Source organism: Balaenoptera physalus (assembly GCF_965194825.1).
Source record: "Balaenoptera physalus genome assembly, chromosome: 11".
In the NCBI taxonomy this organism is placed as follows: Eukaryota; Metazoa; Chordata; class Mammalia; order Artiodactyla; family Balaenopteridae; genus Balaenoptera; species Balaenoptera physalus.
Genome location: NC_138896.1, coordinates 26,154,735 through 26,167,610, shown reverse-complemented (window position 1 = coordinate 26,167,610; position 12,876 = coordinate 26,154,735). Strand labels below are relative to the sequence as shown.

General features: G+C 38.2%; 1 protein-coding gene across 18 annotated transcripts in view; it reads right to left on the bottom strand.

The window, feature by feature from the left end:
• The window catches only part of PKHD1 (PKHD1 ciliary IPT domain containing fibrocystin/polyductin), a 439,380-nt gene that overhangs the window by 109,324 nt on the left and 317,180 nt on the right, over positions 1-12,876 (bottom strand). For all 18 annotated transcript variants that reach the window (XM_082411613.1, XM_082411609.1, XM_082411612.1 and 15 more), the window contains 2 exons: positions 5,086-5,240; positions 3,574-3,726 (listed from right to left, as the gene is read on the bottom strand). In XM_082411613.1, coding sequence (XP_082267739.1) covers positions 3,574-3,726; positions 5,086-5,240 — 308 coding nt within the window. The remainder of the gene's footprint in view (positions 1-3,573; positions 3,727-5,085; positions 5,241-12,876) is intronic.

The window sequence follows — 12,876 nt, the reverse complement described above, 5'->3', positions numbered from 1 at the left end:
ATACAGGTGATAACATATTTTTAAGTGACTTTAAGACCCTTAAATTTTTTTCTGTATTTTATTCTAGCCACACTATAATCCCTGTTTCCTTTTCACAATAAGAAGATTTTCTACATTTTTTATGTCAAGGGAGGATAGTGAATTATTTAGTCTTATTGGGAATTTTATTTGTACTTTTAAAATAGATATTGTTAAAACAGTATAAAATACAGTCACTAGATTGATTTAAAAATATAATGAGCACTAATTTGTCAGTGTATGTACCCTTGGTAAAATAGATAAAAACATGAATATAGGGGGGAAATGAGTTGAATTAATAAATATAACACCTAACTCTAATATAGCACTCATTATATACCAGGCACTGTTCTATATGTGTGTGTGTATATGTGTGTCATATATACATATATATATATATATATATATATATATACTCTTAATTTTTGTAAAAATCCTATATTTGATAGGTGCTGTTATCCCCATTTTACAGATAAGAAAACTGAGGCAGAGAAGGGCTAAGTGGCACGCGAGGACTTGGACCCAGGCATATGGATGCAGAGGCTGTACTGTTAAACCCCACTCAGGCTCAGTGGGGAGCATGCGGGATGTGATGGAATAAACAGAACAGCTTTACACTGAGATTCCAGTGATTGGGCCACAGTCCTGTGCCAACAGAGATCACGTGTCCTTAGCTAGGTAGGCCACAGCTTTGTCCCTTACTTCTTTTCTTTATTCTTCTCCTTTTTTAAAGGTCCTGCCCAAGGTAAACTATAAAGTTAATCCCCTCATTAAAAATGGAGAGAGTTGTGTCGTTTTAGTATTTAGAGCACAAAGATAGTCCAGTCTTAATCTTCCACCTTCCCCACTCCCTTTTCACAGATGAGAAACCTGAACCCTTGCAAATCAGCTGCCAAGAAGAACCAAGCTATTGTGAGAAGGACAGATGAAGTGTGTGTGTCTTTCTTGATGGTCAAACAGGATTCCAATGTATCTAGATTTCTCAAATGACACTGATTAAGGAGACACTGGTAGGCGGTGTGGAAACATTCACAGAATGATAAAACATCTGAAAACTATTTGTGTGGTGATAACACTTTTCGATGTGATTTAAAGCATCCCTTGCCAGCAGCACATAGCTGAAAGGGCCATGGGACCTGCCTCCGAGAACTCTGGCACAAAGGACACCACGCTAGTGTGTGTCCACACATAAAAGCTTATTTTGTAGAACGGAAAGTGGTTCTAGAATCTTGGTCAAGGCGATGCATCATTAACATTTTACTTAGTGTTCTTTTTTTCCGTCATACTTGCATGGTTGTAATTCATAGTTTTAAATTGTACAAGATCTTTTTACTTGTGTGCATATTAACCAATGGTTGAAAACTAGTCAATAGTAAATACTTAAGATGTCTTGAGCATTCAGATGGAGAATTAAGCAATGATTTTGTTCACGACTGTTTTCTTATTTTTCCTTTTGTTTATCACAATTCTGAGCACAACTTGCTGGATATTTCCGGTCAGAAGGAAGAGAATGACAGAGGTCTCTGATTTAAAAGCAGGAATTGTTAAGCCCTGGCCTGCGTTTCTGCCCTGTAACCATTCAACACCATAGCTGGCACCCTTGACCTACCCCTGAAGATGCTACCTCATCTAGGCTCTGGAGTATGTTACAGAAAAACACATGGGTTCTTAATACAGTGTCGGGACCTGGATTGGATTCTGGAACAGAAAGAGGACATTAGTGGAAAAACGTGTGGAATCTGTATAATGTCTTGAGTTCAGTTAACACTAATGCACCAGTGTTAATTTACTGGTTTTGACAAATGTATCAGAGTTTTATCAGATTTTCACAGTAAAGGAAACTGGATGAAAGGTACACAGGAACACTCCATACTACCTTTGCAACTTTTTAATAAATCTAAAGTGATTATAAAATTAAAAGGTTATCAAGGGCTTCAGAATCAGGCTTGAATTTGAATATTGCCTCTGCCACTTGCAAGCTGGATGACTTTTCTAACTCTTCATTTATTTAATTCACTCACGTTTATTGAGCACCTAATACTCAGCAGTTACCATATTAGGAAACCAGGGCTGAAAACCCCAACCTTACCCTCAAGAAGTTCAGAAGTTCATAATGGAGTTTTATAAATTAGCAGGCTATTTTATTATAGACTCAGTTTCCTCATCTATAAAAATGAGGATAAAATGTCTTTCTCACAGAGATATTAGGATTAAATGAAACAAAGTAGGCATGAAAACCATCGTGGTTCCTAGTCCATAAGAAGCATCGAATACAGATTCTCTTTCCCTTCCCCGGGGATGATTTAAGAGCCCTGACCAGCAAGCCAGAGGCTCAGGACCAAGCCAGCATTGCTGGTGGTTGGGCTCTGGCTTTGGTGCTCAGCTGTAAGAATCGGCCTTCTGTCCTGCTCTTGTGATCAGGTTCCAGCCTGGACTACAGTTACCGTGGAAAGGGGCCCTGTCTTGAGCTCCTTCCCTAATTCTCTGTCTTCATAAACTGCAGGGTAGTTTTGGTTTTACACAACCACAACCGGGATTCAGCCTTTGTCTAGCCTTCCAGAGCAGGGTTCCTCCACCTCAACATGACTGACATTTTGGACCAGATAATTCTTTCTTGTGGGAGGCTGTCCTGCGCCTTATAGAATGTTGAGCAACTACCCACTATATGCCAGAAGCTCCACCAAAGCTGTGACAAGCAAAAATGGCTCCAGATATTGTCAAATGTCCTTTGGCCAGGAGGGAAGAGCAAAATCACTTCTGTTGAGAACTGCTGGAGCTGGAGCTTATGGAGAGAGAGCTTGTTCTATGAACCAGAAATCCCGAACTTTTGTTTTAAGGTCCAAACATTGCCCTTTACCATACTGGCAAAGCAGATATACCCACAAAAAGTGTTCCATGCTCAATATATTTGGGAAACCGTTAGATCCTTTGCTCTAGGCTTTCTCAGAGCCTATGTTCATGTACGCAGTGAGTTTCTAAGATGGAACTTTATTTGACTAGGAAACAACTTGGGAATCAATTTTAAGGAACCTAAGTTTAAGAAAAAGGTACTAATCAAATAACTTTGCAGCATTCCAGAAGAGCTAAAGCTTGAAAAAAATGAGAGAAATTTAACTGATCCCTAAAGCAGTCTAGAATATGGAAATCATTCTTATTTAAATTTACACTATTAATTTATAGCATGAGATGAGGCCTGCCATCAAATAGAGCATGCTACTGGGAAAGAGTAATAGAAATTCAGGAAAGAGATAAAATTCAATTGGTCATTAAATCATCTATAATTTCAAAGCAGAGGAAATTTCACATCTGCTGAAGATATTTTTTTTTTTGAGGTAAAAATGTGCCTGTGTGCTGATAGCTAGTATATTATTTTAACATCATACTGATAATTAAGCACAGACTAGGACTGAAAATTCATGGCTTCTCAGAGCACAGAGAAGCATCTATTTCAAATATTTTGTTTTATAAATGAAAATTCCCACCGTTGGAATTTCTGAGTGTCCCAGATGCATAGCCTCCAATTGGTAGTGCTTTGTAACTTAAAATTTCAGTTACCTGAAAATTCTTCCACGCTGGACTTCCTGAAGGACCCCACAAGTAGTCTCCCCCCGCATGATGTATCACCCTGGATTTGTATGTTTCGGGTCAGAAGTCCAACCTCTGAAGCCAAACGAATGTGTCGGCCATCCTCCATGACGTGGACACTTCCTGGGGCAACGGGAGTTGGGAAAGGAAAAATTTTTAAAAACCTATTTCGGAGATCGCCAGCTGGGGACCCAGCGAACCTGACAAATGAAAACACTCCTTTCCCCGCGGAAGTCCTCCCAACATTAAGGTCTGCTTTTCCTCGGGCGTCCTCCACAAACGTCAGCTGAGAAATGAAAAGCCCGTTCACTGGTCTCTCATTGGGATCAGAGTGAGCGTGTTTGAGCAAGAATTCATTTCTCCTCAATCACTATGGGTATCGGGACAGGGATGTCAGGGCAGACCGGTCCAATTAGTGGGGTCCCCAGCCTCCTTCCTTCAATTCCTCAGTGTGAGATTCCCGCCTTTGGTTGTGCATTGTTCCTGAACCTCTTTGAGAGAGTGAGGAATCGCAGATCCACTGAGGCAGTGATAGGACTGAAGCAGCAGCGGCAGCGCCCTCTCCTGGCGGGTCTGGAACTCATCACTCCCAGAAAGAGCCTCCCCAGTCTTGCTGGTTTGTTCCACTGCCCACCCCACATTGCATTGTACGTTGCGTATTATAGGCAAGGATTGCTAACGATGTCTCTTTTCCCCGCCACTCTTTAGAAACAAAATCATCCTTAAAACCATGATTTAGAGATAGCTTTAGATACAGTCCTGCTGAAAGCATGTATTTCCCTCTCACATATCAGAGACAAGAGATATCCCCTAATCCCTTTATGTCCATGTTTTTTACTTATTAGCTATATTTCCTGGGTTAAATTTATTTATTAGGCTGAAGCGGGAAATATGGTTATTTATTATTTAAATGCAATATATTTTAAGTGTGTATACTGTATTAAAATATTCAGTACTTTTTTTTTTCTCAAGAAAAAGGTATTTGGCTTTTATTTATTTATTTATATTTTGGGGCAGTAGTAGTAGTCAATTGATAAAATGAACTTCATGTCAGGAAGGACACATTCCTAAGGATGGAAAAAGGAGTCATTATTTACAATAACTACCACATTCTAAGTGGCTGTGGGATTCAATATGCCAGGAAATGAACTGGAAATTCATCTCCCATGAGATTTATTCTGGCTTAGCCATGAAAATGCCCGGTGACCTTGAACAAGGTTCTTAACCCTTCTGCTTGCTTCTAGGCTTGCCATTATAAATAAAAAGTTTAAAAATTCCCTCACATCAAAGTATTTTTTTAAATTAGGCAATAAAATTAATGAAGGGATGGAGATAAAGCCTTCTAAGGATGAGGCCTAAGGCAGCAGTAAAATATTATCCATCCCCTCTGAACGCCGATCAGATCCAAGGTCCCAAGGCAGGTTGCCGACCACGTTTTTCTTGGCTCATTCACTTCCCTTAACTAACGAACCAAAGCCTTACCGATGTGCCGGTGTCTGAGCCGTTCATGGATGCTAATATGGTGGCCCCTGACTTCTTTCACAGTGAGGACCTCTGCTTCGTGAGGCTCATATGAAGAGGAGCTAAGGACAATCTTGTCTTGGGGTCGCCAATCCACTGTGTTCTCTACTATAATTCTGTAACAGCATAAAGATGGAATCAGGTACACTGGCAGTACAGCACAGATGACCTACTAACTCCGGGGAGAAGAGGAAATCCACTGCAAACAACAATTCCCACCAGGGAGAGTAAAGTAGAAGTATCAAGTCAAGACAGAGAAAAAAGGTCTTTGCAAAAAAAATTAATGCCAATGGAGTTCATCTTCTGGCTGATATGTATACAATACAGGGATAACAAAGATACTCTGTGGCCATTAAGTACCAGACAAAGGAACAAGAAAGAGTAAAAGTCCCAGAGTTTAGTATATGCCATCTACATATGGTTTCCTAAAATGGAAATCGTCTTCCTCGATTGGGAAACAGTTTGATAATAAAGGTATTTCAGAAGGGATCTTTTCTCAAATTTTCTGAATACCTCTAATACCATTTTCAGACAATTAATCATCATGCATTAAGGCTCATACCTTCGTGGTCAAGCAGATAAAGTGTGAATCCTAGAGGTTCCACTTAGTAGCTGTGTGACCTTGAGAGGTCATGTAACTCTTCTGAGTTTCATATCTTCATTTGAAAAGTGACGATATTTCCAGCTTCCCTTCCCCATCTCTCTGTTATTGCAGGGACAAAGGTATGCATTCCCTGAGGGTGCTAAGTTCCAAGCATTGTGCTTTCATCACAATATGTAATAAGGGTTTTGTTCACTTTTGTTTTTTTAACTCACATTTAATAAAGTTTTTGTTCAGTCGTTCCCTGCTGCCTAGTTTTCCAGTGAATATATTTGCTTTATTCTCCATTTACAGTCATTACCAACTTCAATGGCGTAAGTTTATATTAATCGCCTGCCTCTTTTGCTAATGTCCACACTTTAGCAAGTGTTGACAATAGTCTCCTCTACCAGTAAAGGTTCATCCAGGCAGCAGGTCCACGTGAAGGCCATTCAACCGAGCAATACATATTGTCCGCTCTAAGCAACAGTGTGCACCAGACACTATCGTAGGTGCTAGAGACATAATGGTAAATAAAACATATGGCCTTTGTGTTAAAAAATGACAACTTAAATTTTGACTAGCAGACACCCTTAAAGAGTCTACTGTGTGAGTGGGGAATTCACAGATGTTTCATACATAATATTAACACCAAAAAAGAAAGAAAGAAATTAAAGGGGGTCATTCTTGGCCCAATGATATGAATCTGTTATGAACCAAAGATTGTAATTAATTTAAATCTGTGTGCCTGAGGTTAGACAGAGAAAAAGAGAGAGTGAAAAAGAGAGAAAAAAAGACAATTGTGAATGGTTGCAATTTTAATTAAAGAATTTAGAGTCTTACCTTTGTAAGACAGGATTTGCTGATTTGCTATGACATCCTAGAAAACTCACAGTTACGAAATAATAAAGCAACCCCTACCTTTTAAGGTGAGGAAGCTAAGATTCAGAAAGGAAAAATAACAAAACTCAAGATTAGATAACTAAATGGAGTTAGAGGTTGAATTAGGACAAAGGAAGGCTCCTGATCACGTCCAGTTTCTTTCCATTAAATGACATCACTCCACCTGTTTGATTCTTAGTTCTTCACCTGCAATAAAAAAGCAAAACTCCTACATTTCATAATGACTATATTATGATAATCCATGAATTTATGAGGTCTATGACCCATACAGTGGATTATTATATAGCCATTAAAAAGCACATTGTAGCAGAGCACTGAATTACAATGAATTCTGTTCATTATGTATTGGTTGAAAAAAGATGGATATAAAATAATATGTCCCATTTATTTTTAATAAAAAGAATGCATGCACAAAAACAGAAAATAGGAAAGATGCACACTAAAAATGTCAGCTCACCAGTGGAAGGTGGGTTTATTAGTCATTTTCACTTAAATCTAAATTTTCTAACTTACCAGGTAGTATATGGAAGTAAGAAAAAAAATACTTCTTAAAAATAAAACCAGGGCTTCCCTGGTGGTGCAAAGGTTGAAGAATCCGCCTGCCAATGCAGGGGACATGGGTTCGAACCCTGGTCCAGGAAGATCCCACATGCCATGGAGTAACTAAGCCCATGTGCCACAACTACTGAGCCTGTGCTCCAGAGCCTGCGAGCCACAACTACTGAGCCCACATGCCACAACTACTGAAGCCCACACACCTAGAGCCTGTGTTCTGCAAAAAGAGCAGCCACTGCAATGAGAAGCCCACGCACCGCAACGAAGTGTAGCTCCTGCTCGCCACAACTAGAGAAAGCCCGCGCGCAGCAACAAAGACCCAACGCAGCCAAAAATAAATAAATAAAATAAATAAATTTATTTTAAAAAACATGTTTTTTAAAAAAAAAAAGAAAGAAAGAAAATTAGGTGATGAGTATAAAGTCACACCAAACCCAGTTAGCAGTATAACTGAAATCAATTCTTTCCTTCATGGCCAATGTTACTGGGATAATCTTTTTATTTTGTCTATATTGTTGAATAGAACTTTTCAGACAATACGTTACCACAATGTTCAGGAAAGTTCCTTGTGAAAATGAGATTAAAACTTATTGCCTATGGAGCACAGGAGATTTTTAGGTCTGTAAAAGTCTTATGTGTAATACTATAAGGATGGATACATGTCATTATATATTTGTCAAAACCTACAGAACAACACAATGCATGAACTGTAATGTAACTAAGAAATAAATAAAGCCTCATCCCCCGACTTCCTTGTATAAGTTCTCTGCTCCAGCCTGATGAATCTACTCACTCTGCCAAGAAACAGATAATGTGTTCCTCACATGTCACTTAAAATATCATCGCCCTTATTTTGCTCTTCACTCTTAAAAACTTACTGGAGTTCCTTTGCCTTCAAGAAGGGGGCAAAGGGGGTCTCATCGCATGGGGGTCTCTTCTCCACTGAACACCCAGCCGCCTTTCTGTTCATCATTTTGACACAATAGATACTGCTGCCTTGTAAATGATTTTGTACTCTTGTCTTCTGTGGCTATTCAACTTTGATATTGTTAGCTAATATTTAATGAAAATGTGACTATCCAGCTATGTAAACCCCAGAGCACCTTGCAATTTTCTAGGCAAAGAGAAAAGGGAATTATTGAAATTATTATCCCAAACTTTATATTAAAAACATAAATGAATTTAAGTCAAGCTTTTTCATGAAGGCTTCCAAAACTTTACAGATTCATAAACATTTCTCTCTCCTCTGTACTCCTGAAGCCTTGGGACTCTATATCTCATAAGAACATACACAGATGGCAAGGGAGCATGCCCCCTTCTATGTCCACATAGCAACAGCGGTAACTTCAGAGAAAATTTTGATCTTCATATCAATAGCCTAAAAAGTTTTGCTAGTCAAGTATCAGTATTCAGTATTCCTTAAATTCCAATATCCACTCTTCCCACTTGCAGTCTTTGACTCTTTTGGTTGCCCTTCAACCGTTTCAAGAAACCCTAGCTTAAGGATTTGAATCCCAGCTTAAGGATTTGAATCCCAGCTCTATTTCATGTATCTGATTAATACTAATAAGAATCCTATAGCTACAGGGAAGAGGAGAGACCTGCTCATTGTTCTGAGCAAAACACACCAAAATTAATAAATAAACAAAAAAATTAAAAGAGTTGTTTGCGGGACTTCCCTGGCGGTCCAGTGGCTAAGACTCCACGCTCCCAATGCAGGGGGCATGGGTTCAATCCCTGGTCAGGGAACTAGATCCCACATGCATGCCGCAACTAAGAAGTCCGCATGCTGCAACTAAGGAGCCGGCGAGCCGCAACTAAGACCTGGTGCAACCAAATAAAGATAAATATATTTAAAAAAAAAAAAAAAAAAAAAAAAGAGTTGTTTGCAACATAATTGGACCTAAATGGAAACCATATGAGAAGAGAGAGGAAACAATAATCACTGCAGAAGTCTCCTGAAAGATAACTTTTGAAAAGTATAAACAAAATATCAGCAGTTTCCGTTATTCTGGCATTAAATTTTACCTACTATAGGGAAAATATAATACTTTTGGTCAAAAGAACATCATTACAAAGAATGAAAAAATATATACTTCCAAATTTGATTTAAAAGTTTTTACCACTGTGTATAAAACATTCATATAGAAACACCTAAAACTTAAATGAATTTAACTAAACTTTGGGGAGGTCTTAATGATAATAGCTGCACTTGACCACAGTCTCAGAGTGTCCAGATGCCAAAATGTTTTCCCCAGAAGAATAAGAGTGGCCATAGACTTCTGAACTCTAGTAATACTGAGGCTTTTTTTTTTTTAAACTCCAGTTTAAACTTTCTTTTGTCAACTGCCGTTGAAATCTACTGACACTCTCAGACCACACTGGACTATGTGAGGTGTTTAAGAAATCGAATCCTGTAATGATGCTGATGGTGACAACAAGAATAGCTGTCGTAGGTGTCAACTGTTTGTCTACCTGACCTCCTTTCTCCTTTGTTCCAGGAAATCCACCACATCTCTTCTGAGAACCGCTCTCCTCACCCGCCACACTAAGTGGTCCTAGTGAGAGTTACGAATTGCAGTCTCACAAGCCTTTTGCCAAAGGGTGAGCAAGGGATCCAACCTGCCTTCGTTGGTCAAAATCCTTCCCCTTTTCCAGCTTTATGAGGTATAATCGAAAACTAAAATTTTAAGATATTTAAAGCATAGAATATGATGATTTGATATACGTACACATTGTGAAAGGATTCCCCCCATTGAACGAATTAATACATCTGTCACCTCACATATTCACTCCTTTCTTTTGTTGGGTGAGAACACTTAAGTTCTACTCTCTTAGCAAATTACACAGTACAGTGTTATCAACTGTAGTCACCTGGACTTTTGAATTGAAACTAAGGGGAAAGAGAAATGGCCTCTCTGGTGGTAAAGCTGGGAAGAGCCAACAGCTCTGGGTTCATGTGCACCCCACAGAATGTGGAAACCTCTTCAGCAGAACTAAATCTCCCAGCAATCTCCCAAGTGGATGAAGAAGGGTGGCTTTTACTTTTACTTTTGACTGAAAGAATCAGGATTCTTACAATACAATACAATAACTACGATAACTACCATGTCGTGAGGCTGACTTGGTGCCAGAAACCGGGCTAAGTTCTTTATCCACATTAATTTACTTAATCCTTATAACTACTCTATTAACCAGGCATTATTATTCTCATATTATAGAAAAAGAAACTGAGACTCAGAGAGAATACTTTACCCAAAATTACACATTTAGTTAATTGCATAATTAGAAGTATTTTAACCTGCCTGATCTAAAAGTCCAAGCTCATTTTCATTGTAGAAATCTATTGCCCTCCTCCCTTCCTAACTCACATGTCTTTTCCTAGCATGGAGACAATAGCCAATCTGAGATTAACACCCACTAGTTCATTGGACCAGAAGGAATCATCTTCTTTTGGAGACTACAAAAGTGATCCTGAACTCCTGCTAATAAATGAATAAGGCCGCCAGCTCTATGTTCTAATATTTGAACTAAATTTTTATAGTATAATAATGAGCTTTGATTAATGAGCCAAAAAATTAGAGTAGTTTTTGAAATTAAATTCAAGATTCTAATTTATTAGACAAGATGCCATTGAGTCAACAGGCTCAACAAGTTCTGATTTCCAGAAAAGATACATCAATCCAGTGTAGCAGGCATTAATTGGAACTCTTCTCTATGTTCTGTTGTGTACTAGATGCTAAGTAATACACCAAATCAATAAAAAAAACAGTATTTTCCTCTCCTATAGAAGCTGCTTGGAAGAACAGGAAATACGTACCTGAAGCAGTTCAGTATCAATCACTAAGAAGCACATTTTTATTAAAATTATAAATCAGGAAATCACATGGAATAGTGATTCAGACAGTGGGAAAATCATTGTGTGCTGGAGGGGAGATCGAATGTCTTGTACGAGATGTGATGGAATATTTAAGGATCAGTAGGAAGTGTAAAGGTAGAGAGGAGAGGCAAGGGTACTTTTGACCCCCTAATTGCATATATCAAATATTTAGGAAGCCAGTACAGAAGCCGTTATAGAGAACCACGTGGAAGTGCCAAAGTGAGAATGTAGCAGAAAGGAGACAAACAAGAAATATTCCAAACAAAGTGTATCCATAGAGCAGCCACTGTGGAAAATAGTATGGAGGTTCCTTAAAAACTAAAAATAGAGTTACCATATGATCCAGTAATCCCACTCCCAGGCATATATCCGGAAAAGACAAAAGTTCTAATTTGAAAAGATACATGCACCCCAATGTTCATGGCAGCACTGTTTACAATAGCCAAGACATGGAAACAACCCAAGTGTTCACTGACAGATGAATGGATAAAGAAGGTGTGGTATATATACACAATGGACTATTACTCAGCCATAAAAAAATAATGAAATAATGCCATTTGCAGCAACATGGATGGACCTAGAGATTATCATACTAAGTGAAGTTAGAGAAAGACAAATATTATATGATATCACTTATATGTGAAATCTAAAAAATAATACAAATGAACTTATTTACAAAAGAGAAACAGATGTAGAAAACAAACTTATGGTTACCAAAGGGGAAGGGGGGTGGGATAAATTGGCAACATGGGATTAACAGATGCATACTACCATATATAAAATAAACAACAAGGATTTACTGTATAGCACAGGGAACTACATTCAATATCTTGTAATAAACTATAATGAAAAAGAACAGGAAAAAAACCAAAGTATATCTGTAGAATACCATCATTGATTGGATATGGGAGATAATAAAATAGATATCATCAATGATAACCTTAGAATTAAAAGCCTAGGTCCTGGAAAAAGGTGAGATGAGAAATTATTTGTTCTTCAGGTCAGAGTTATTTTCTTATAAGTAACAGAATAAGTTAATAAACCACTTAAGAAACAGAAAAATATCAGGACAAAGAGGCCGGCCAATGCTTTACACACTTTCTTTAAAAAGTAAATGAGATAAGAAATAAGAAAAAAATGAGAGCCTTTGAGAAAGGTTACCCATAAGCCTACTCTTTTCCCTGTTGTCCTCACTCACTAAATTATACCACTCTTAACCCAGTTGCTCAAGTCAGTGACCTTTGAACTCTTCCCTTTTGCCCAGTGCACCAGCAAATCATGTTGGCTCTTCTTCAACATCTATTTAACCACTTCTTTCCTCTTCCATCATCCTACCCCAATCTAAGCCATCAGCATGTGTCACCTGAAATATTGCAATGTTATTGCAATGTTTTTTTTAATTTAATTTAATTAATTTATTTTTTATACAGCAGGTTCTTATTAGTTATCTGTTTTATACATATTAGTGTATATATGTCAATCCCAATCTCCCAATTCACCCCACCACCACTTGCCCCCCCTCGCTTTCCCCCCGTGGTGTCCATACGTTTGTTCTCTACATCTGTGTCTCTGTTTCTGCCTTGCAAACTGGTTCCATCTGTACCATTTTTCTAGATTCCACATATATGTATTAATCTACAATATTTGTTTTTCTCCTTCTGACTTACTTCACTCTGTATGACAGTCTCTAAGTCCATCCACATCTCTACAAATGACCCAATTTCGTTCCTTTTAATGGCTGAGTAATATTCTACTGTATATATGTACCACATCTTCTTTATCCATTTGTCTGTCGATAGGCATTTAGGTTGCTTCCATGACCTGGCTATTGTAA